Genomic DNA, 24,981 nt, shown 5'->3' with positions numbered 1-24,981 from the left:
CCAATGCATCAAGTTAGCGAGCCCAACTGTATCAAGCTAGCGAGTTCCGCTGTATCAAGCTAGCAAGCTCCCCTGTATTGAGCTAGCATGCTTCTCTGTGTCGAGCTAGCGAGCTCTTTTCTATCAAGCTAGCGAGCTCCGCTGTAGTAACCTATCCACTGAGTGCTCACTTAAGCCACTGTGGACAAACCCAATCAGGGCTCACATTTTCTGCCCATTTTAAACCATATGGGGCTCACTTGGCCTTGCTGGCTGGAACTGTACTCAAACAAGCTAACTAGTGTCTCACTCATGTAAACGGTAATTAGACATTCCGTAAACTAAGACAGAGGCAGCAGTGGGACCGGGCCTCCACGAGAACGACACCGTAAGTTGCTGATTGTCTTTGAGTTCTCCTGCTGCCGCATTCTGCTGCAAATTGTAAGGCCTGACGTTAACCCGACGTTTAAATCTGATTATGACTTCAATTACAGACTCCAGTCACCACATGAAAAACGAATCTCACATCTGCCTCACAGACCCACTCCATGCACCGTATCAAAGCCGTGGCATCCATATCTTACAATTAGCAGGCTCTCTTTGACTATTTTTTAAAAGATGTTTCCCAAAAACAGAAGGCGTTGCTGCCGTCTAGGTATCAGGTCGGTGATTGTTTTGGATCTACAATCAATACCACATGTACGCTCCATGTGCTGTTGGAGACCTGAAGTGCAGCGCAGGGGACTAACAGAAGGAGTAAATGTCAGAGCGGTTTGAGTCTGACTGGCTGTAATTAAGTATCGCACTGCTTTCCCTGGAGTTTCTGACCATGTGAGTTGAGTTATTAAAGTATGCAGAGCACAGGGGCCCCTTGCTACAGCTAAAGAGGACGGAAAGGCTACAGTATATTGCTGTGAACTGGCTTACCTGCATGGGAGCTGGAACAGACCCACACTTTAGGTTATGGGTGGGTAGTTTCTCAGTATCGTTTCTTTTTCTGTGAATATGAGCAGATTTTTATTAAAAAAGTATTTAAATAAAAATGAGCACTGTGTCCAAAGGTTGTTCCTTTTATTTCTTCTTTTGCTTCAAATTCTCTCACAAAATTGAAAGTATTTCCTTTATATGTACGGCTAAACAATCTCTAACTATAAACCAAACCACATGTATCAAAGTCAAGGCCCGGGGGCCGGATCTGGCCCACCGGGTAATTCTATCCGGCCCTCCAGATCATTTTATTTTATTTTTATTAATGGCCTGATGTTATCTTGCGCTTATTTCTAATTTGTATAATTTCGACAAAATATAGTTTTATGGAGAGTAAAATACTAAAAATATTGAGATTTTAGGACTATTTTGGCGTCTACTTAGATCTCTTAGGCTGTGTTGTAGTTTAGCTAATATTTTAGCTACATGCTAACTGTTTTGGCTAATTTAGGCATTTTTTTTCAGTTTTTTTTAGGATATTTTATAGTTTAGCTAATATTCCAGTGACATGCTAGTTGTTTTGGCTAATTTAGGCTTTTTAAAAAGTTTTTTAGGCTGTTTTGGAGTTAGGCTAATATTTACATGCTAGCTGTTTTGGCTAATTTAGGCTGTTTTCAGTTTTTATGGCTAATTTGTAGTTTAGCTAATATTTCAGCTTCAGCTGTTTTGGCTAATTTAGGCTTTTTTTAAGTTTTAGGCTGTTTTTGAGTTAGGCTAATATTTATTAGCTAGCTGTCTTGGCTAATATAGGCTTTTTTCAGTTTTTTAGGCTACTTTTAAGTTCAGCTACATGCTAGCTGTTTTGGCTAACCTATGTTTTTTAAGTATTTTAGGCTAACATTCTATCTAGCTATTAGCTTCAGTGATTTCAGCTAGCATCTTTAGCGGCCAAATTCAGCTTACAGCATTCATACTAGCATTATTGCAGGTGATGCTATATATCTAGTCCATAATTATGTTAAAAAATTACAGTTTTAAAGTTTTAATTATTTAGTTTTAGTGTGTTCAATACATGTTTATCCTGTTTGGCCCGTGATCTAAGGCGTGTTTTGGATTTTGGCCCCATGTGCGATTAAGTTTGACATTCCTGACTTAAAGAGTATATAAAATATGTTCATAACCAAAAGAGAAAAAAAAATCACATTTTTTTTTTTATGTTTTTTGGATGAGCTTCAATAACCATGATGCTTCAGCTCTGGTTAATTTTGATTTTTGGTTTAAAAGTAGAAAAATATGAACCAAATAAGCTTTAACACCACTACAAATAACATAAAAAATATACATAAATTCCTTCTTTTACGTAAATTTCACATTAAATTTCCATATTCAAGCTCTCACAGCTGATTTCTGAGCTTCATGGGATTTAGCGGGAAAACTTTTTGACTCCAAACTCTTCAGGGTTTGCCCCGCCTTCGCCCGACGTTAGCTAGGCTGGGTCTCAGCTGACCCCCGACATGGATTAGAAAATAGGTGGGAGATTTTTGGCCCCATTTTTAATTCCTGAAACCATATTTTCTTAAAGTCTCTTAAGTGCAAAATCCAGCGTCTCTTTGGTCACCTTGTTGTGTAAACGTAGATGTGGATGAGAGCCGCCGCTGAAAGAACACTGTCAGTTTGCTTTTCAGGCCCGATGCACGTGCTGCTGAGACATTCCTGTGGTCTGCTTGGATTTTCCGTCAGCTTCCGCGCCCCTTTTTTTTTTTTTTTTCATGCACGCATAAAGCATGCAATGGTCACTTCAACATGCGGCAAACTCAAAGCACCGGTTTGTTTTCAGATCTGACTCACGCCGTGATCAGAACAGATTCCCACAGGGATCAAACATCATTTGCTGTCAGTTAATGCGACATGTCTGTACAACTACATGACAAGCTCCACTATTGTGTTCATTACTCACGCCATAGCATGTTCTGATTTAAAAATAATAAGAGAATCTACTTTAACGTAGAGATGTATTCCAAATGTGCACATTTGACACAAATGTACCCTAAAATATTAGTAAAATTACATAAGTTTCACATATGGAGGACAGACTAGTTTCTGGTGTAGCAGCATTATTTAAAAAAAATCTCTTTTAACTTCCTAAGTAGTTACAGAAAGTTGTTTTTTTTCTCTCAACAAAAGGAAGCATTTAGCCTGAAGTAGTTGCTGAAAATATGATGAACTTTAGTGGTGGAAGTTTTCAGCTTAAAATCTGTTTGTGCTGCCTCCTTGTGGCAAAAAGAAGCACTGCACAAACAAAAACAGGAACAAGAACAGAATCTTTTTTTTTTACAGGTATCTGGTTAAACACTACCAGCCTGCTGTCAATCATTTTAGAAGTGCTTTAGCCGCTTTCTTTGGAAAAATTAACTTATAAAACTCCTTATTTGAAATCCACTCAATGATTAGAGAACACTGTATTTTCTGTATCATAAAGTGTTAGATTGTTAAAAAAAACATAAATTATTCTTGATTAAATTCAAGAGTGCTTTTTGTGCTAAAACACATTAAGAAAAGAGGAATAAAATCACTCGAGCTTGCAGACGACAAACTTTAAGTCTGTTTTAGATATGAGGAGTTTAAAAAAATCACAAGGAAGATTGAGCAAAAATAAGGCAGAATGTCTTAAAATGATGCAATTGTTTCATCAGGTGCAGGAAGAGAATTGAAGATTAAGATAAGTGAGGCTCTCACCCATCTGATAATCCAGTTGGTTGAGAAATCGGAAACCAGGATTAATTTCTTTAGGGGACGTGATGAGCTTCATCCAGTGTGGATCACTTTGTGCTACTGCCAAACTATGTAGAGCATATTTGGACCCATGGGCCACGAAGTGGTCTAAAATTTGAAACAGAAGAGTTGCTGTTTCAAAAATTCTGGTTTTTGTTCTCATTTTCGTGCCAATTATAAACTTAGAGAAATGCTGCATTCATGTGGTGTTGGAATGATCGGAAAAATGGCCATCCGAATTTGGAAAACGCACATGAACGTCATAAAAACAATAAATCTTTCTACGCCACATATGCAGATTAGTGAAAGCTGATTTGTTGTAGTGACCCCTAACGGCAGGAGTGTCGAACTCAACCGCACAAGGAGACAAAATCCAAAACACACCTTAGGTCGCATAACAGGATAAACATTTAATGAACACACTAAACTAAATGTTTTAAACTTGAAAACAGTAACTTTTTAACATAATTATGAACTAGATATATAGCATTACCTGTGATAATACTAGTATGAATTCTGTAAGCTGAATTTGGCACTGAAAATGCTACAGCTGATAGCTGACATTGCTGAAATTGATAACTAAAAACGCTGAAACTGATATCTGAAAATGCTGAAGTTGATAGCTGAACTCACTGAAGCTAAAAGCTGAAAACGCTGAAGCTGATATCTTGCTAAAATATTAGCTAAATGCCAGATTAGCCTAAAAAAAACAAAACAAAAAAAAACATAGGTTAGCCAAAACAGCTAGCATGTAGCTGAAATATTAGCTAAACTTCAAAATAGTCAAAAAAATTGAAAAAAGCCTAAATTAGCCAAAACAACTAGCGTGTGAATACTAGCTTAACTCCAAAACAGCCTAAAAAACGTAAAAAAGGCTATATTAGCTAAAACAGCTAGCATGTAGCTGAAATATTAGCTAAACTTCCAAACAGCTAGCGTGTGAATACTAGCTTAACTCCAAAACAGCCTAAAAATGTAAAAAAAGGCAAAATTAGCTAAAACAGCTAGCATGTAGCTGAAATATGAGCTGAACTTCAAAATAGTCAAAAAAATTGAAAAAAAGCCTAAATTAGCCAAAACAACTAGCATGTATGTGATATATTAGCTAAACTTCAAAATAGCTTAAAAAACTGAAAAGGGGCCTAAATTAGCCAAAACAGCTAGCGTGTAGCTGAAATATTAGCTAAACTTCCAAACAGCTAGCGTGTGAATACTAGCTTAACTCCAAAACAGCCTAAAAAACGTAAAAAAAGGCTATATTAGCTAAAACAGCTAGCATGTAGCTGAAATATTAGCTAAACTTCAAAACAGCCTAAAAAAACGTAAAAAAAAGGCCTAAATTAGCCGAAACAGCTAGCATGTAAATACTAGCTTAACGCCAAAACAGCCTTAAAAACTTTTAAAAAGCCAAAAAAACTAGCATGTAGCCGAAATATTAGCTTAGTTTTAAAATAGCCTAAAAAAAATCTTAGTAAATGCCAAAAAAGCCCAAAAAGCTAGCAGAATGGCAATTTTTAAAAACATTAAAACTGTATTTAACATAATTATAAACAATAAAAAAAACAGGAATATTATTCTAGAATAAATCAATGTAAACCTTAAATAACTTTTAATATTTCACACTCCACAAAAATATATTTTGTCAAAATTATACAAGTTAGAAATGAGCGCAAGTTAACATCGGGTTATTAATAATAATAAAATAAATAAAATAAAATGATCTGGAGGGCCGGACTCGGCCCCCGGGCCTTGACTTTGACACATGCCAAAAGGTGAACAAGGCTCTCACCCATATAAGTAAAGCATTTCTCCATCATTAAACATAATCAATCATAAATATTTACGATATACACAAACACAACATAAGTTTGATGTTGGTGCAGGATGATATGTGAGTTAATTACCCATAATATAGAATAAAAATGACCTTTCACACTTTAATGAGTCTTAAAATGCACTCAAACTCTTAAAGCACGAGTCTGTAAATGTTCCCACCTGTTATCCAGCGTTTATTGTCACGCCTGGACCGCAGCTTGTGCCTCCCAGCACTAATCTGTGAGCACTAGCTGCAGTAAATAAGTCCATCATCACAAACTTGAGGACGAGGAGGCGTGTGCACGTCAAATATTACATTTAAATAGCTCCTTAAATGTTATATATCCTCTTTAATTGTCAGAGCATGTTTGTGTGCTGCCTCATCCCTTTCTTTTAGAGTCCTGTCATGCTGGTGTGTCTGGGTAAAAGCAGATGAATTGTGAGACTGTTCTGCTGCACAGAGGTAGTTTCCATTAACTGGGTTTACGTCACTCGACATGCATTAGTCGGCTGGCTCCGTTATTCTGAGCTGCTGGCCCGTCTCACTTCTCCATGTGTGTGCACTTCTAATCTTTGTTCATTCTTTCCCCTGATGTGTTTCTTTAATGGCTTTCACAGACACAAAAAACTCCAAACCTGGCTCTGGTCTCTTTAGTGTTGACGTCTTAATCACGAAATCCTTTTCAGAGATTGTTGGTCTGGTTTTTGGGTTTTTCTTTTTGTTTTTTTTTTGCTCAGTCTGACTAAAAACTTGTTTGGCTTCTGAGCTTAAACTGAGTAAGAGCTCCCTCTAGTGGCTCATCAACCAAACAAATGTTGTCAGGAAGATGTCAAATTTAAAAATGTGTTTTGTCTGTTTTCAGGATATAAATGTCTGTATTCTGGAAAATTACCCAGAATGCTCCAACCCCAGAGTTTTCTACATCATTCCTTATTTCTGTGGGCAGCATCCTCAGTGCAGGTACACACTTCTTTTATTATTAGGTAGAGCTGCCACGATTAGTCGACTAATCAACGACTAAAACTATTAAAATAGCCAACGATTAATTGTAACTTTATATTTTGCTAGCTTATTTTACTATTTTGGCATTTGATAAGGTTTTTTTATGCCGCTTTGGAGTTTAGCTAATATTTTAGCTACATGCTAACTCTTTTAGCTAACTTAAACGTTTGTTTTTGTTTTTTAGGCTGTTTTGGGAGGTAGTCATTATTTCCGCTATATGCTAGCTGTTTTGGCTAGCTTAGGATTGTTTTCATTTTTTTTAGCCTAAACTGGAGTTTTGCTAATATTTCAGTTGCATGCTAGGTGGGCTATTTGGGCTAATTTATGCTTTTTGGGGTTATTTTTTTAGTTTAGCTAATATTTAAGCTACATGCTAGCTGTTTTGGCTAACTTAAACTTTTTTTTTTTTTATAGGCTGTTTTGGAATGCAGTCATTGTTTCAGCTACATGCTAGCTGTTTTGGCTAATTTAGGATTTTTTTTCAGTTTTTAGGCTAAACTGGAGTTTTACTAATATTTCAGCTGCATGCTAGCTACTTTGGCTAATTTTTTTTTTGTGCTATTTTGGAATTTAGCTAATATTTCAGTTACATGCTAACTGTTTTGGCTAGCTTAAATTTTTTTTTTAGGCTGTTTTGGAATGCAGTCATTATTTCAGCTACATGCTAGCTGTTTTGGCTAATTTAGGCATTTTTTAGGTTATTTTTGAGTTTATCTAATATTTCAGCTTTCTCCTAACTGTTTTGGCTAACTTAAGCTTTTTTATTTTTAGCCTAATTTGGCATTTAACTAATATATTAGCGGGCTATCAGCTTCAGTGTTTTCAGCTATCAATTTCAGCATCGTCACTAGCATCTTGAGCTGCCAAATTCAGTTTACAACATTCACACTTGCTTTTTCACAGATAATGGTAGTGTGAATTATCTAGTTTTTAATTAGTTTAAAGCTATTGACGGTTTTTACATCCACTTTGCGCATGACCCGATTATTCGACTAATACGAAAAAGAATCGCTGATTAGTCGACTATTAAAATAATCGTTTGTGGCAGCACTATTATTAAGTGGCATTTAAAAAGCTAGCATTATACAAGATTTTTTGTAACTTTTTTTTTTTTTTTTATCTTTCTATAAGGGAACCGGGAGTTTGGGCTTTGGAGCGGGCCAAGCAGAATGTGATGGAAAACTACCTCATCGTGGGGATCCTGGAGGAGCTGGAGGATGTCCTGCTCATGCTGGAGAGGCTCCTACCACACTACTTTGCAGGAGTGCTAAACATTTACAAGAGCCCAGGTTGGTAAGATCATAATCATTAAAAGTTGTTTTATTCAAACAAAACAAAGTGTGCATTCAGACACCAGGCTGCGAGGAATTTTTTTTTTTATTTTTATTTTTTTTAACAAAAGTCCCTCCACTCCTATTTATTTGTGTATAATGTAAAAAAAAATTCCATATGTTCAGTTGTTTATAAATGTACTTACCAGATGTATTTATATTTTTATCATTTATATATATATATATATATATTTTTTTTAACAGAAACAATTATTATTCATACGTTTAACTGTCATAAAATTTACAGATTTTTTTTTTTCTAACCAGAAGAATTAGCATGTTTTTTCGGAGTATAAGTCGCAGGTTTTATGCATAATTTAGCCGGGAATGCAACTTATAATCAGGTGCAACTTATATGTGATTAAAAAAAAAACTTTATTTCCAGAATTTAATACAATTTGTGCCTTAAACACTTTTCATCCCATCAGTAGTCGGGTTAGGCTCCGGTGACCCCGAAAAAGGACAAAATGGGTTTAGAAAACGCATAAAAGAATAATAAAAAAAATAACCACCAGAGGGCAGTGTTGGTATGTTTATCCAATTTAAATCCAAGTCCCTGATTGGTCAAAGTTTTCACCTGGTTTAATTTTAACTTGCATAGCCATATGAAAGCAAGAGTTTTGAACAGTTTAAAGTCGGAAATGTGTGTTTACGCTCGTTTAAAGGTAAAGGTAATTTTTACCCAGTATAATATACCCAATAAAACGTATTTGTCACAAAAAATAGTTCAAATTATAACACAATAAATTAGAGTAGTTATTTTATATTTTTAACTGTGTTTTTTTTAATAAAATGGACAATAAATACATAGGAAGATCCTAAAAATATGCTTCAAAATTACTGAAAAATTACTTCTTATTATATTTTCTTCAAACTTTTCATTGCAGAGTATAAGAAGTTGGGGAACATGACAGGGACAGTCCGCAAACACACCCCATCCCTCGAGGCCCTGAAAGTGCTCTACCACCGCATGCGCTACGAGTACGACTTTTACAACTTCATCCGCGACCAGTTCCATCTAATGAAGAGAAAGATCGGACTCAAGTCGACGGCCAAACCTCCGGCGTACGCTCCCGCCTTCCTACGCGACCTGGCCCTTCGGACGCCTCAGCCTCTGGACGAGGACGAGGAGCTGGACTCAGACCTGGAGGATGCCAACAGCTGGCTTGTGCATCCCTAACAGCTGTTTCATGAACTATGAATCCATCAAATCGATGAAAATCACCCAAAAAAAACTGTTTTTTTGTCCTGTCATAGTTGTGAGAACAAAAAAAGATCTGTGACAGAGGGAGATAATTTAAGCAGAAATTGCTTGAGTGAAGCTTTACTTTAATTTGAGCTTGTTTTAGGGTTCTTTAAAGAGAAATACTGTTAATAAAAGAGCTTTAATCTCCAGGCGAGATTAGAGTCAAATGTAGATCGCTGGAGAGATGTTCATAATTTATGAAAGGGCTCGTGTCTAGAAACTGGGAGGTGAATACTAAAGTGCCAAAAGTTTTCTATTAGTATCGTCCACAGTGTTTTTTAAAGTGCCAAATTTCATTAAAAGTTCCAGGAACTGTGGGAGCGGAAGTTGTGAGACATCAGAACAGCTTTATTTAGTTGAAGTTGTTAGATATGACTATAAACGAGGATGCACTCAATTATGAATTCAAAGAATTCCAACTGTGTGTGCTACTTTCTTTTTAAGTCACTTTTTGGTTGCGAGTTGGGGGAGAACAAAGCGTTTTGGATCCTCATTTTTAATCCAAAACGTCTGGAGAATCCATGTTTAAACTGATGTTTCCTCAGCTTATTTAGCCAGTTTCATCCAGAATACTGTGTGAGCTTTTACAGATTACTGTCATCTTCAGCACAGCTAGACAACCAGAGAACATCAACTTTAAGCTACTTTTATGTGTCCAATCTACCAAATCCGTACTGTTTGTACTTAATGTTCCATTCGTGTGATTTATGCCAACTTAATTTATTGTTTGTTTGTTTGTCTTTTTAACTCATTGCCTTTTTAGATAAGATTCTCAGGAAGGACGACTATGCGTAACACAGTGATTTTCTGTTTTTTTTATTTTATTTTATTAACTGGCTGTAAAAATTGTGCTAGGCTCTTAAAAAGTGACTAGAATGGGTCCATATCAACAGTTCAGAACATGCTTATTCCATGAAAAAAGAGAATTTCATCATTCATGAGTATCAAAATAAATGTCCTCTAACCATGACAACGGTGCATCTTTTTGTTCAGTTTACTCTGAAAAAATGCAATACAAAAAAGTAGAAAATATTTTGTTTTTATAATGATTTTTAACATCAAAATTTTGACATGTTTAAATTAAAAATAAATATAACATTTCTAAAACATCTGTTTCATGTTAAATAGTTGCATAATGTTCAATAAATTTGTTTTTCTTGGTTTGACTGCTGATCTGCAGTCTTCCTTAAAAGTAATTTTGACCCTCGCTGGGACATTCGAAAATAAATTGTTCATTTAGGTTATGAAAACATTTTTACAGAAGGAGACAAAAATATTTTGTGTATTTGTTCAAATTTTCTACAAGAAAACTTTTTTGAATTTATTTTTCATATTGTCTTAAAATATTTTCCCACTACTTTGTTTTTATAGTTATTTTCTTGTGGAAAAATGAAATAAAAAACTTTTTTTTTTAAAAAAAAGCTTTTTTATCACGTTTTTAAGGAAATTATAATTTTTATTTAATATTAACATTACTCTTTAACATTTAATTATCTTTTAGCTATAAAAGTCACTCAAATGTTGCAATTTTACAGCTATATTATAATTCGAAAGCTGTACAGACAACATCATTATGCATAAATGAGACCCAGAGTCTCCATGGATTATTTTTTATGATAAAAGGTTAAATATTAATAGTATTTCTAAATATAAATGTATAAAAGTTTCCAAACACATCACATTTGAGCTATAAATTCAAAAACCAACACTGGGGTAGAATGTTTGGCCAACATTAGTAGCTAGCTAATGTTAGCTAACATTAGCAGCTAGCTAACATTAGGTAACATCAGCAACTAGTTAACGTTAGCTAACATCAGCAGCTAGCTAACGTTAGCTAACATTAGCAGCTAGCTAACGTTAGCTAACATCAGTAGCTAGCTATCGTTAGCTAACATCAGCAGTCTAGCTAACGTTAGGTAACATCAGTAACTAGCTAACGTTAGCTAACATCAGTAGCTAGCTATTGTTAGCTAACATCAGCAGCTAGCTAACGTTAGCTAACATCAGCAGTCTAACTAACGTTAGGTAACATCAGTAACTAGCTAACGTTAGGTAACAACAGCAACTAGCTAACATTAGGTAACATCAGCAGCTAGCTAACGTTAGCTAACATCAGCAGCTAGCTAACGTTAGCTAACACCAGCAGCTAGCTAACGTTAGCTAACATCAGCAGCTAGCTAACGTTAGCTAAAATCAGTAGCTAGCTAACGTTAGCTAACATCAGTAACTAGCTAACGTTGGGTAACATCAGCAGCTAGCTAACGTTAGGTAACATCAGCAGCTAGCTAACGTTAGCTAACATCAGCAAAAAGGCTCATGGCACTGACCTTTGTCAATCTCCAGTTTTCTACTCAGGACTATCAAATAATAATAATAATAATAATAAAAAAAAAAAAAGCTCTTTCATTATTTTCAATGGTTTTTATTTAAAAATACTGACAACTTTTGAAAAATATCTTTTTTCAAACAAACTTTATTTAAACTCTCCTTTCTTCACGGCAACACTTCAACCACAGAAAGAACTTCTGTGTCAATTATCTCCCTTTTTCTCGCCTGATGCCAAAAAATAAATAAAGAAAAAACACTTTCTAAAAATCTGGCTGCTAAACCTAATCATTTTCATGATCAGCTGCTTTTTAAAATACTTTGTTCTTCACTGGGTAGATAAACCACATCAAAGTCCACCTCACTAATTCATACATTTGGTCCCAACATCTTGATGCTCACCTGAAAACACAGTCCGGCTCCACTTTTACCTTTTGCATTCAAACACGCACTGAAAACTTGGTTGTAAACTTGTAAGATCACAAAACATGCACTCACAACCACATTTAACTCATAAATGACATTTATAACTGAGAATGTCCGCCTAGAATTAAAACACTGATGCTGTCACAGTAATGATGCCCTGAGATTAAAACCTTTAAAAGTGACTAAATTAGGAAAAATATATCTATGTCATAATAATTTATATTTTGAGGCGTTGCATATAAAGTAAACAAATCACATGCTTTTGATAAAATACTTTCATTTTTTTTGCTAGTTATTAGCTCTTTATGCAATAAGTGGAATCTTTGATGTATAATTCCTAAATATGATCACCAACAGAACACTAAATTGTTCGTTAATCTGCCCATGAATTACCCACGCACGTCAAAAAGTCCATCTTTTGGACTATTTTAAGAATAAAACGCTAAAAAAATAGTTTTGAGGCAGTTTTATCAAAAAATTAGGCTTTTGTTTGGTTAAGCTCCACCCCCTCCTCCGCTTGTTTGTTCTTGGCGAGCTTTTGTCCGAGAGCTTCCGCCTCGTCCATGGTGCTGGTCAGAGGTTCCCCGAGCGTTTCTGGTAGCAGCAGCGTCAGGACGCCGATGATGAAGGCCAGAATTCCGACTATGAGCTACACGGAAACAGAAAACAAAGGAGGAATTTGGGTTGCAGCTGCATCCTAACTTTATTTAAAAAGTCATCTTTATCAATAGTAAAAGTGTTATTTTAATTATAATTATGGAATTTAATTATAGTTTCTGCAGAGTTGTGAGCCTGCCTACACTTCCCATCATCAATTTTTACACTCTATCTCTCCCACTAATGCAATTTAAGCTATTTTTTTTATATGTTTTCCACTGTGAGAATTTTTTATTATTGGGGATCTATATGTATTAGTTACTTAAAATGTACACATTTACTGTCTCCTAAGCAGCCTGTGCAAAATATTTTTTTTTCATTTCATTTAGCAATAACAGAGAAATAATACTAAATAAACATAAACCAATTCATAAATGAAAAGGAGAAGAAAGAAGAAAACTTATATTGCTAAATCAACTCAATTAAATCAAAATATATCAATATCATATCAATGATCTGATTCAAAATGTGAATATTTGGTATAAACACAGACGTTCAAAGCATCACATTATTATTACATGTCACATATGATGATGGTAAAATTACAAAATATGTTCTCCATTTTTTTAAGTGAAAGTTTGACCCAAATGTGAGGATTTTTTACCTGAGGTAGATAGATCCAAACGTCTGCCAGGTAGACGCAGAAAGGAGCCACAACGCTTCCAACTCGACACATCATGCTGCCACTTCCTACTGCCAGAGACCTGACATAGAACAGCAGTTTAATGAAAAAAAAATGCAGTTTTTACCTTTAGTTTAGTATTATTATAGATTCAAACAATAGAAAAGCAGCCAGAAAAGTAAAGGTAATAATGGGGAATACTCGCTTAAGGTTGACCGACCTGATGATGGTGGGGTAAAGCTCACAGGTGTACAGGTAGATGAGACCGAACGCGATCGCAACAGCAAACTTTCCTATCATGCTGAGCGCGACAACCAGAGACTCCAACTTCTGTAAACAAAAAATCAAAAATTGAAGTTTTTGAATGTTTCACATCTCAAACAATGCATTACAGTTGATCTCTTATTTTAAAAATGGGATAAAAGATACAATTTAGAGCCTGCAACAGTTTTTAAATAGTCTAGCCACATGTTAAAATATAAAATGTTAAAAATTATGGATGTTTCTAAATGTCCAACAGGAAGTTTTGGTTGTCTTTTGGTCATCTTACTAAAGGATTTTTTTAATTGGCTATTTAATAAAAGGCAATTTTCATAATCAAAATTAAGCAGGATTTATACCAAAATGTTGCTTGAAACAATTTGGATATGTGTAAAAAAAAAAAAAAAGTCTAACTTGGTAACAAAAAGCATTATTATAGTGTCAGTGTGCAGTTACAGAAATGAGTGTGCTTCTTTTAATACTATTTATTAGGGGTGTAGGAAAAAATCAATTTGGCGATATATCACAATATTTCATTTATATCGATTTAAAATGCTGATATTTAATTAATTATTGAGGTGCGTCCGTCCGTGTCTTACTTTTGTTTTCCACCTAATCCCCCCTGGATGAGCTACATTAAGCAAAGTTGAAAATAAACCGCACTCTATTTCTTCAATCCTACTTTTATAAACTTATTAGTTAAATCACATTTACTCTATGTTTATTTAAAAAAATTGTTATGGAAATCAGATAATATTAATAATAAAAACAAATATATTTTTTTCAATTTACCAAAAGAAAAGCAGGTAAAAGTAACTTGTAAAGAAGAGTTTAATGTTGTGATCATTAATTTAATTTAATTTTATTTATATAGCCCAATATTTTGCCTCAGATACAGAAAATTAGTCATAAAATATGAACAATAGCTAAAAACTAACCAGACTGGTTATCCGTGCCCTTAGACTCTCCCTACCGGTAAGGAAAAACTCAAAAAAATCCTGATTAAATTAAATAAATTAAATAAAATTAATTTTACAGTTTTGATACTATTAAAAGATGCTTTAATATTCAGGCACAGTTTTTTTCTAAGTAATACTCTTAAAAAAAAAACAGCGAAAAATTGTTCTGGTACAGTTTTGGGATATATCGCGATACACATCGTACTGTGTATCGCGATATTTATATTGTATCACCAGATTGTTGTCAATGCACCCCTACTATTTAACATATAATTTATAGAGGAGTATGAATTATTTGACTTAATCATATATTAATCATATATTAACATTGAAACAATTATAGATCAATGTGTTAATCAAATTGATCTATAATTGTTTCAAATTGAAATATATCGATTATATTGGAAAATACTATTTGGATTGATGGATTTCTTTTACTGGAAAGTAAAAACAAAATACAAGGAATCTAGTAGACTTCACCAGTTTATCTCTGAGTCTCATTGGTTGAATTTTTGCCTAAAAATGTCCTGACTGATTTAATGGATCGGGTCGTTCAAAATGAACCAATATCGACGATCGAACCGCAAATTATGAAAATAAATCGAATTCCCTTTAAAGTGAACCATTAAACCCCTGATAGTTTACAATAAATAATCAAGAAATAATCTGAATTAATCTTTAACTTGTGATAAAGTCATATTTAACCACATATATTTAAACTATAGTTTCCATTAAAAAACCATCAAAGCTCAAATGACCTCGAAGGGTAAAAAAACTGTAGATTGGGTCAAAACCCGCTCTACTGTCAGGTTTAATGGCTCAAACAGAGTTTCTACAGCTAAAGGTCATATTTACACTAAAGTTCAGCTCAAGCCATTAGCTAAATCAACCAGAACCAGTCCTAATATGGGTGGGACGGGGGGTGGAGCACCAGCACATGTATGTGAACACGTGTCAAGGCAATAAACACAAGACTGACAGCGCAAACAGACTGTGGAGGACCAGGAAATGCGTTAAAAATAGCCTCCACCTATTTCTGCTCCAGCTTTGACATACTTCTGTACAACCTGCTGACGCTGCGCGTGTGCAGCTCTAACCATGAGTTGACAAATGAAATTTAGGGTCAATATTATTAAGGATGCTGCGTCTATCGGTGTACGTACAGCTGGGACCACGATGATGAGGACGCAAGCAACCCCAGCCAGAATCAGAGCCGGCGCGCACGTCTTCTTCCGTCCGATCCGGTCCATGGCAAAACAGCCGACGAGATAAGACGGGATCTCCACCGCACCTGAAAAACATCCGATCTCAGCAGTGATGTCAGCACGCGGAAAATAAAAACTTAAAATTGTTGCATTAAATTAACTGTCTTCAAATATACAAATATGGTGTTTTTTAGGTTCTACTATTGACCGGAAGACCGTTCAGAGTATAACCTGTTTTTCCCCAAACGTGGGTAGGATAGGCTCCAGCAACGCGGTGACCCCCAAATGGGAGCAAATAAGTGTAGTTCAGGGGTCGGCAACCTTTAACAGTAAAAGAGCCATTTGGTCTAGTTTTCTACTGATTAAAACCTAGAAGGAGCCGTATCTTTACCTTTTACCTTTAGTAGAGGCCGAATTAGCAAAAAATCTAGCTTGGTACTTAATAATTAGCAGAACTCCAAATTAGCATAAAATTCCTCAGTAAATTAAATCAACCAAAAATGTTAGCATGTTACTAAAAGAAAACTTAAACTCCAAATTAGCATTAAAACTCCAGAAGATAACAAATTAGCCAAAAATGTTAGCATATATTGCTAAAATATTAGCTAAACTCCAAATTAGCATAAAAAATTACCAAAAAAAGCTATCATGTTGTTTAATTCCTAGCTGAACTCCATATTAGCCTCAAATTCTTCAGTAAACTAAATAAGTAAAAAATGTTAGCATGTTGCTAAAATAGAAGCTAAATTCTTAATTATCCCGGAAAAACTTAAGTAGATAACAAATTAGCAGAAAACATCAAGATTTTTTCTAAAACATTAGCTAAACTCCAAATTAGCCTAAAACCTCCAGTGGACAAAAAAACTAGCAAAAAGTGTTAGCATGTTACTAAAAGAAAACCTAAACTCCAAATTAGCATTAAAACTCCAGAAGATAACAAATTAGCCAAAAATGTTAGCATATATTGCTAAAATATTAGCTAAACTCCAAATTAGCATAAAAAATTACCCAGAAACAGCTATCTTGTTGTTTAATTCCTAGCAGAACTCCATATTAGCCTCAAATTCTTCAGTAAACTAAATAAGTCAAAAATGTTAGCATGTTACTAAAAGAAAACCTAAACCCCAAATTACCATTAAAACTCCAGAAGATAACAAATTAGCCAAAAATGTTAGCATATATTGCTAAAATATTAGCTAAACTCCAAATTAGCATAAAAAAATACCCAAAAAAAGCTATGTTGTTGTTTAATTCCTAGCTGAACTCCATATTAGCCCCAAATTCTTCAGTAAACTAAATAAGTAAAAAATGTTAGCATGTTGCTAAAATAGAAGCTAAATTCTTAATTATCCCAGAAAAACTTAAGTAGATAACAAATTAGCATAAAACATCAGGATTTTTTCTAAAACATTAGCTAAACTCCAAATTAGTCTAAAAACTAGCAAAAAACGTTAGCATGCTGCTAAAACAGAAGCTAAACTCTGTTTCTTTTTTTGAAAATGACTATTATTTTATCTTTCTTTAGACAGAGAGCCCCCTTGGAGAGATGAAAGAGCCACAGGTTGCAGACACTTTCATTCACTCACCAGCAAGGAAGAGGTTGATGTACTGGTTTCCTCCCAGATTAACCGAACCCAAGGAGAAGACGTAGTAGCCTAAGCTGCCGATGAACCAGATGGCCCAGACCGTGCACGTGCGGCCGGCCATCCTCCAGGTGCCAAACAGATCCAGGATGGTCAGCCTCTTCTCGGGCTGCAGGTTCTGCTCCTCTGCCTCCTTCTGCAGCAACGCTTTGCCGCCCTCCGTCTTCTCCGGCTCCAGGAGATCCTCCGCTTTCATCTTGCACTCGAGCCCGTTAAAGCGTCCAATTCTGTCCAGCAGGACCTGGACCTCCTGGTACCGGCCCTTGGCCATCAAGTAAAAAGGCGTCTCGGGGAACTTCCAGCAGAAGAGCAGGAACGGGGAGGTGCAGATGGAGAGGATGATCTGGTAGATCCACCAGACTCGAACCAGGTAACCGGTGAGAGCCACCACCATGACGCCCACGGCAAACGCCGCGTGCACGTGCATGGAGGTCCACGTGCGCACCTTGTTGCCGGTGAACTCCGTCACGTACACAAAAACAACCACCAGGTAGCCGCTGGACACCTGGAAACAGGAAAGAGGAGAGGGATGCTTGTTCCGACCGCAGAATGCACCCTTCCAGCTTGTTAAATGTTTTAATGGTGGTTTTATTCTTACTTAGCTCATGTTAGTTTTACTGACCAACAACCACAAGAATCCCCTATAAAAATCATTAAATGTGGGTCCAATGAAAACAGGAAGCAGCAACCAAACCAGCAGCTGCTCCACCGTCAGATGTTTCTAATAATAACCACTACTTTTCAACTTTCATTGACTGGAGGTTAAAATAAAAAAATGTTAGCTCATTCAAAATGATTATGTTATTCCTTTAAGAGGCATTACCAGCCCGGGTTTAAATGTGGTTCTGGAATTGGAGCCGATTCTGTGTTGAAAACAACAGCTGTAGCCGAGGAGGAGAAGGGGGGGAGGGTGGAAGACGGGAGCGAATCGGGCTGAAGAGGCCCTTTCATCACAAGGCAGCCGCTAACCCCAGAAATCCCTTTACTTTCTCCTGTAAACACGCTCCTATGTGCACATACTCTACTCGTTATGCAACTTCCTGTACATGACAGATGCAGGTGACTGCTGCCTTTTAACCAGCAAGTTATTTTATTTTTATTTTTTTTAGCTGTTGCACAAGAGCTGGACCGTCTCTTGGAAGCTAATTTCATCCTTAGGATGAAATGTTGGAATTTGGCAGAATGTTCTGGCAACATCAACTCATGTAAATATAAAGGTTGTATTTTTACTGTACGCGGAACTGAACAGATCATCTTTTACTTTATTTTAAAAGCATCCCCAGGAGTCTTTTTAGCTATAATTATGTTGTTTTTAGCATATATTTTTTTAAACTGTTGTTTTCTAGGACATAGTTTCTGCAGAGCGGCAGTAATATGGGCTCAAAATAAGGTCATTAGTACATAAATCAAGTTTTATTATACTGCAAAATAAAAAAATTTACATTACTGAATATGTAAAAAGGGATCTGCAAGCCTGTTTTTTTTTGTTGAGAATTTTTTTTCAAGCAAAATTGGGAATTCTATCTTTGTCTTTATGCAAATTTGGGAATGGATGGCAATAAAACAAACCATCCAATAAGAGAGCAGGTTACTTCCTGCCGCCCCGCCCCAGATTTTAAAGGGTAACCAAACAGGGAAGTTGGAGGCTGACTCCACCCACAGTCAAAATTTGAAAATCCAGTCAGCGGGGAGGGGTTGTTATCATTTCTAGAGTTGCAGATCATGACGTCAGACTTCTGAAACTTCCCGTGGGACTTATGCTAGGTTCACACTGGTAGCGGTAGCACCGAAAAGCGGTGTAGAGTGTGCGCGGCATCCACTCTCTCACCAAACATCTACTTTTCCACAACGTTCAACAAGAACTTCTGCTAGAGTTTTTCTTTTTTTGCCATCACGGGTAAATTAATAACCTAAAAATATTATACTACCTCATGTTTCTGCTAAGAAGAAGCAAGTAGTTCGTAGGCCTACACTCCTTTAATTTATCTGTTGTTGATACACACTAAGAGAAGTGTGTTTCTGTCTTATTTGTGTGTATTCTGATTGTATTTTCATCTCTACATTCTGTTTAGATACAAAAACATGATCGCATTTGTCAATCGCAGCGATTTATTGTGAAAAATTGGTTATATTTTAAAAAATAAATTGGATTTTCTCATGTATCTTGATGTAACTTCCTGCAAGAATTGGCAAAATAGACCAGACGCTGACAATATTCGCTGCACGCCGTGAGAACCGCCTGGTGTGAAGCGCACCATAGGTTAACAGAAGCGGCCCTTCGTTCCGCGCTGCTTCGTGGCGCTTCTACGTCCAGTGTAAACCAGGTTTGCCCAATCATGATATTAAACTGTAATACCGTGTTTCAACCTGTAGGGGGCAGCACACAGACGGTTTTTGACTGTTTTTAAACAAGTTTATTTGACTTTATCAAAATCTGACAACAGACAGAACTTTTAAAGCCCAGTTTATTGAGGTAAACATATAAAAAAGTGGATATATGGTTTGGTTTCCATAAATCCACCCTAAAGGTGGATTTCAGTGTTAGCCTGACAAAGAGGAATATATAGTATATTCATTTCGCTGCATTTGCTGCAAACCAAAAATGTTTTGACGTTTTTGTTATGAAGTTTAATCAAATTTGATTTATGTGCGGACATCCAGTTGCAGCTATGGCTTTATTTTGAGCCCACACAGTAGTCCATTAGAAATTCGCCTATGAATTTTGAGCTTTCGTCTTGCCGTAGTAGCCTCTACATCACACTCAAGCTTTTTTTCTGTAAGCATTTCTTTGTCTGCTCCTGATTTACAACAATTTCAGTAAAGAAACGTAAAATTTAAGTTTTTCTTATATTTGTTCTCCATCAGGAAAAAAACGCCACAAGAACATGCTAAAAACACAATTTTCATGTCCCGAAAGGTAACTTTAGGGCTACTTAACGTTGGCAAATGTTGCATAAGGGACCTTTCCTAAAACAAATTAACTTTAAATGCCTTTTTGGAAATGAAAATGTTCTTATTAAACCTACTAAACTTTAACAGGAGTGTACTGTAAATATGTGATTGGCTAGAATTATTTGTTTCTTTTTTGCAGCTCCAAAAAGACCTTCAGTGACTACAGGGCTGCTTTGTAGACAAACTCTTGGCACTTGGTGACATTGAGGTTTATTAACAGCGTTGAAGGTGAACTCACTTTTGCCAAAACAGACAGACAGGCATTCACACGCACGCTGAACTCACCATCGCCAGCAGAAAACGCAGCACCACAAAGATGTAGTAGTTTCCAGAGAAGGCTACGGATACTCCGAGTGCAAACTGACAGAGGCTGGTAAACATCATGATTCTCACGCGTCCAACTCTGGGGAGAAGAACATTAACACTGCAGCTATTCAAGGGTTAAACATTTTTCATAAAATCTCTGCTCTATTCAAAAAGTATAAATAGATATGGAAAAAAATTGTATGTCACGATACAAATATCTTATATCACGATAACGATATATATCACGATATACCACATTAAAGTATATTTTTAGTTATCCTATAAAAAAATCGTCATTACTTACTTTTTCCAACTTTTTTTTCACAGATGAGAAAGTACACAACATTTTTAAGTTTCTAAGTAGGAAAACCCATTTTTGTACAAAAAAATAAATAAATAAAAACAATAGAAGAAAAATATACACTTTTCTACTAGCCAGCACTAGATTGTACTTTGATGAATATAAAAAAAAACTTCTGACCTGTTAATACTTCATATTTGTCATAAAAATTCCTGAATTGGTAAGAAAACTTTTTATATTTTTGGTTAAATTCGTGATTCAGCTCTGTGGTTTTAATTCATATGTTAAGATCACAGTTAAAATCCTCAAAGTTAGTAAGTAATTTTGCTCAAATAAATCCCAATTCCAACCTAAATGTGGATCAAAATTGAAAAAAAAAATAGTATTTAAATTAAATGTAAACTGATCTGGAACTTTGCACACAATGTCTTCTTGGAAAGGTTTGAGTTGCTGAACTTTGACCTCTTTGCAGAGCTAGTTCTTTCATCTATTGAACTTTTCCATCCACAAACAAGAACAAAATGTTACCCCAGTTTAGATTAATATGAATACTTCCAATTTTGAGGGATATTTGTGAACAATGTTGCAGATATTTTGTATATATTTCAGCAACTGTTTACTCAAGTCTGTGCTGATGTTGCCAAATCCCAAACAGCGGATCCTTTTTTCCGCCCAAAACTAAAAAAGTAACTTCTTTTTCTTACAGTTTATGCCTTAAAGTGTGGTTATTTAAGGTTAATCATACAGCACTACTTGTATTTTCTATTGTTCTGCTGTGTTTTTCTTATCATACATATAGTTTTATTCAAAAACATATTTTTAACTCTCACCAATGTTGCCAGTTCTTAATGTTTTAAGCCAGGGGTGTCAAACTCGATCACACAAGGGGCCAAAATCCAAAACACACCTAAGGTTGCGGGCCTAACAGGATAAACATTTATTGAACACTCTAAAACTGCATTTTAAAACTGTGAAACCAAAACTTTTTAGCATAAATATGAACTAGATATATTGCATTACTTGCGATAATGCTAGTGTGAATGCTGTAAGCTGAATTTGGCCACTGAAGATGCTAGTGCTGATAGCTGAAGATGCTGAAATTGATAGCTAAAAACGCTCAAGCTGATAGCTGAAAATGTTCAAGTTAATAGCTGAACACGCTGAAGCTGAGAGCCAACTAAAATATTAAATAAATGCCAAATTAGCCTAAAAAACTAAATAAACTACAAAAAACTTAAGTTAGCCAAAACAGCTAGCATGTAGCTGATATATTAGCCAAACTCCAAAAAAGCCTAAACAAAGCCTAAATTAGCCAAAATAGCTAGTATAGAAATAGTAGCCAAACTCCAACATAAAAATAGCCAAAATGAGCTAAAACAGCTAGCACGTAGCTGAAATATTAGCAAAACTACAAAACAGCCTTAAAAAAAACCTAAATTAGCTAAAACACATAGTATGGAAATATTAGCCAAAGTCCAAAATAGCCTAAAAAAAACAAACAAAAAAACCTATATTAGCTAAAACAGCTAGCATGTAGCTGAAATATTAGCGAAACTACAAACAAAAAAGCCTATATTAGCTAAAACATATGGAGATATTAGCCAAACTCCAAAATAGCCTAAAGAAAAAAAAAAAGTCTAAATTAGTCAAAACAGCTAGTATGAAAATATTAGCTTAGCCCCAAAATAGCCTAAAAAATGGAAAAAAAGCCTAAATTAGCTAAAACAGCTAGTATGTAGCTGAAATATTAGCTAAACTCTAAAATAGCCTAAAAAATGTTAGTAAATGCTAAAACAGTCCAAAAAGCTATCAGAATGCCCATTTCTTAAACTTTTTACCATAATTATGAATAATAAAAATGCAGGAATATAATTGCAGATTGAATCAACCTAATCTTTAAATAACTTCCAATTTTTTAATGTCCATCTTAATATATTTTGTTAAAATTATACAAGATAGGAAGGAATAAGTGCAAGATAACATCGGGACATTAATAACAATAAAATGAAATAATCTGGAGGGTCGGATAGAATTAAGGGATTCAGCCATCGGGCCTTGACTTTGAGGTATGTTTTAAACCCTTAAGTTAAGTTTATAATTTGAATTCTATTCTATTCATACCTGTCAGCGATGTCTCCAAACATCACAGCTCCGATCAGCACCCCCACCATGAAGGTGGGCTGGCACAGCTTGGCCAGCCACTCCCTGTCACACACCAGGTCCCAGTCCGTCACGATGCTCTGCTGCACCTCTGTGTGGTCAAAGACAAACCCGCCGCCGCAGGCGCTCACGCTTCTGTTACCGGCAAAGTCATAGGTGAAGTCTTTGGGGTCAATCCGCAGGGCACTCTGGCACCGGCTGAGCTCCCACTGCTCCCCTGAGGAGGTCCTCACCAACAGGGGCCCTCTCCCTGAGAAGACAGGCAGGACCTCCCAAAGGGCAGAGCCGGTCCAGTTTCCATACAGAACATCTGTGATGTTCTCAGGAGCTCCACACACAAAGTTTGGAGTCTCCACAAGGAAAACAGAGGCCAGGTAGTGAATCCCACAGGCGATGGCTTGGAAGACTGCTGCAAAGTACAGACACGCCTGAAATCTGAAAGGTACATTTCATCAAAATAATCCTCTTTTTTGACTCAAATCTCTCAAATTAAACCCTTTATGAAGTCAAAATTACATTTTTTTGGACATGATTTGTGCCCATTTACAAGTCCAGACATTAAAAACACACTTTCAAAGACATCAAATTGTGAAGAATTATTATTAAATTGGACATAAATGGAACCATGTGTTTATTTTTAAAATCACATTCAAACAATTAATAGTTTTAAACGTTAGATTAGAAAAAAATATTCATTTTTTTCTCACTTTATGATAACTAGTTTCAGTGCAAACTAGTGAGGCTGATTTTCCGAGTAATTAAACGCAATAAAAACAGAAAAAAACACAAATAAAAAAAGCAAAAACAAACGAGTAGATGACAGTTTAAGGTCAGCAGAAAACTCCCTCTGATCTTCTTACCTCTGGAAGTGTCCGAGCTCGTCGAAAATTCTCTCCACGCTCATGTTCTCGGACGGCTCCTCGTGCGCCTCTCCCCGGCGGACAGCTGATCCATGCGCGCTCTGGCTCCAAATGATGATGACGCGCGGCATGAGCGCGAGCACGCACGGGGACGAGCGGAACGTCTAACAAGAAGTGGGAAGTTACATTTACTAGAGGAACTTAAAAAAAAAAACAAAGTTTCTTTAATTTTAACCAATCATTTATCTTGAAGTCCTACAGTATCAACTTTGTCACACGATGTCCTTTAAGTTACTTTTATTTTTTTTTTTTATTTTAATATTTTTATGTTAAATTTGTTGAGTGAAATATAACCAAAAGAGACGAATTTATGGTAAGTTATTCACATTTTAGATAAGAAAATACATTTTTTTATATCTGGTAAAGTAAAAACACATTTGGAGGTTATGAGTCGAAAAATAAAAATATGAAATATTGACTTAAAAAAACATATTCTAGAAAATAACAATTAACCTTACAAAAGAAAAATATAAAAAGAATTTAAAACTAAAATATTTTTATACATTTCTTGTGCTACTTTATTACAGCAGTAAATGTATTGAAATATGATTTAAAGTAAATATAATTTTCTTTATATTGAATATTTTGCTTTAATTTATTTACTATTCAAATTTATTAATTTACGTTTTCTGCTCTTTTTTTTTATCTTTTGTACCGTTTAAAATTCATTTAAGTAAACTTTCCATAATTAAACCCAATAATCCATAAATCAATAGATTGCTCTTGTAGCTCATCATAAATCAAATTATTTTCAGAAAGACTGTAAAAAAAAATCTCATATTTCAAAGTAAATCAATTTCACTTTTTTCTGCCTTGTTTTAAAATGTTCTAAATGATAAAAGTAAAAAGATTTTTTCCATCGCTGGGTTATTTACTTAAACTTGAATCAATATTTATGTCAGAAATGGTGGTGGAGGACCCAAACGCAGGAGACAGGACATGGTGGCAGAAACTCAGAGATTTACTTAAAAACTCAAAACATGCCAAAACCAGGAGAAACAATGAGAAACTGAAAACCAGACAATTAAATACAACTGAGGTTGATTAACTAAATGAAGACAGCTGTGGATGGTTAACATGAATGTGGTGAGACTGACAGGGGAAACAGAACATGACAAAACCAAAGCACTGAATCATGACAATTTAAATGACCTTATTTTTTCCCCTTCAG

General features: G+C 35.4%; 2 protein-coding genes across 3 annotated transcripts in view; one reads left to right on the top strand and one right to left on the bottom strand.

Moving 5' to 3' along the window:
• The window catches only part of usta (uronyl 2-sulfotransferase a), a 70,301-nt gene extending 60,258 nt beyond the window's left edge, over positions 1 to 10,043 (top strand). For both annotated transcript variants that reach the window (XM_024290695.2, XM_024290696.2), the window contains 3 exons: positions 6,357 to 6,454; positions 7,628 to 7,785; positions 8,715 to 10,043. In XM_024290695.2, the coding sequence (XP_024146463.1) occupies positions 6,357 to 6,454; positions 7,628 to 7,785; positions 8,715 to 9,007 (549 nt within the window). In that variant the 3' untranslated portion in view covers positions 9,008 to 10,043. The remainder of the gene's footprint in view (positions 1 to 6,356; positions 6,455 to 7,627; positions 7,786 to 8,714) is intronic.
• A 2,232-nt stretch (positions 10,044 to 12,275) lies between these two features.
• On the bottom strand, positions 12,276 to 24,208 carry slc22a16 (solute carrier family 22 member 16). The gene is made up of 8 exons (XM_024291629.2): positions 23,751 to 24,208; positions 22,852 to 23,325; positions 20,409 to 20,526; positions 17,115 to 17,676; positions 15,487 to 15,614; positions 13,324 to 13,433; positions 13,086 to 13,185; positions 12,276 to 12,473 (listed from the first exon to the last, which is right to left on the bottom strand). The coding sequence occupies exons 1-8, from the start codon at positions 23,879 to 23,881 to the stop codon at positions 12,303 to 12,305; spliced, it is 1,794 nt and encodes a 597-aa protein (XP_024147397.1). The 5' UTR covers positions 23,882 to 24,208; the 3' UTR covers positions 12,276 to 12,302.
• Between the last annotated feature and the right edge of the window lie 773 nt (positions 24,209 to 24,981).

Source organism: Oryzias melastigma, linkage group LG24 (assembly GCF_002922805.2).
Source record: "Oryzias melastigma strain HK-1 linkage group LG24, ASM292280v2, whole genome shotgun sequence".
Taxonomy (NCBI): Eukaryota; Metazoa; Chordata; class Actinopteri; order Beloniformes; family Adrianichthyidae; genus Oryzias; species Oryzias melastigma.
The sequence above is the reverse complement of the archived record's forward strand: the minus strand, read 5'-3'. Positions and strand labels throughout refer to the sequence as shown.

What these genes read in the sequence shown, in the direction of transcription:
- slc22a16 (XM_024291629.2), bottom strand. Translation starts at nt 23,881, where the DNA reads ATGCCGCGCGTCATCATCATTTGGAGCCAGAGCGCGCATGGATCAGCT. An exon ending in GAGCTCGGACACTTCCAGAG is followed by an intron (nt 23,326 to 23,750) that starts GTAAGAAGATCA and finishes TGTACCTTTCAG; the next exon opens with ATTTCAGGCGTGTCTGTACT. An exon ending in CTTTACCCCACCATCATCAG is followed by an intron (nt 13,186 to 13,323) that starts GTCGGTCAACCT and finishes GTTCTATGTCAG; the next exon opens with GTCTCTGGCAGTAGGAAGTG.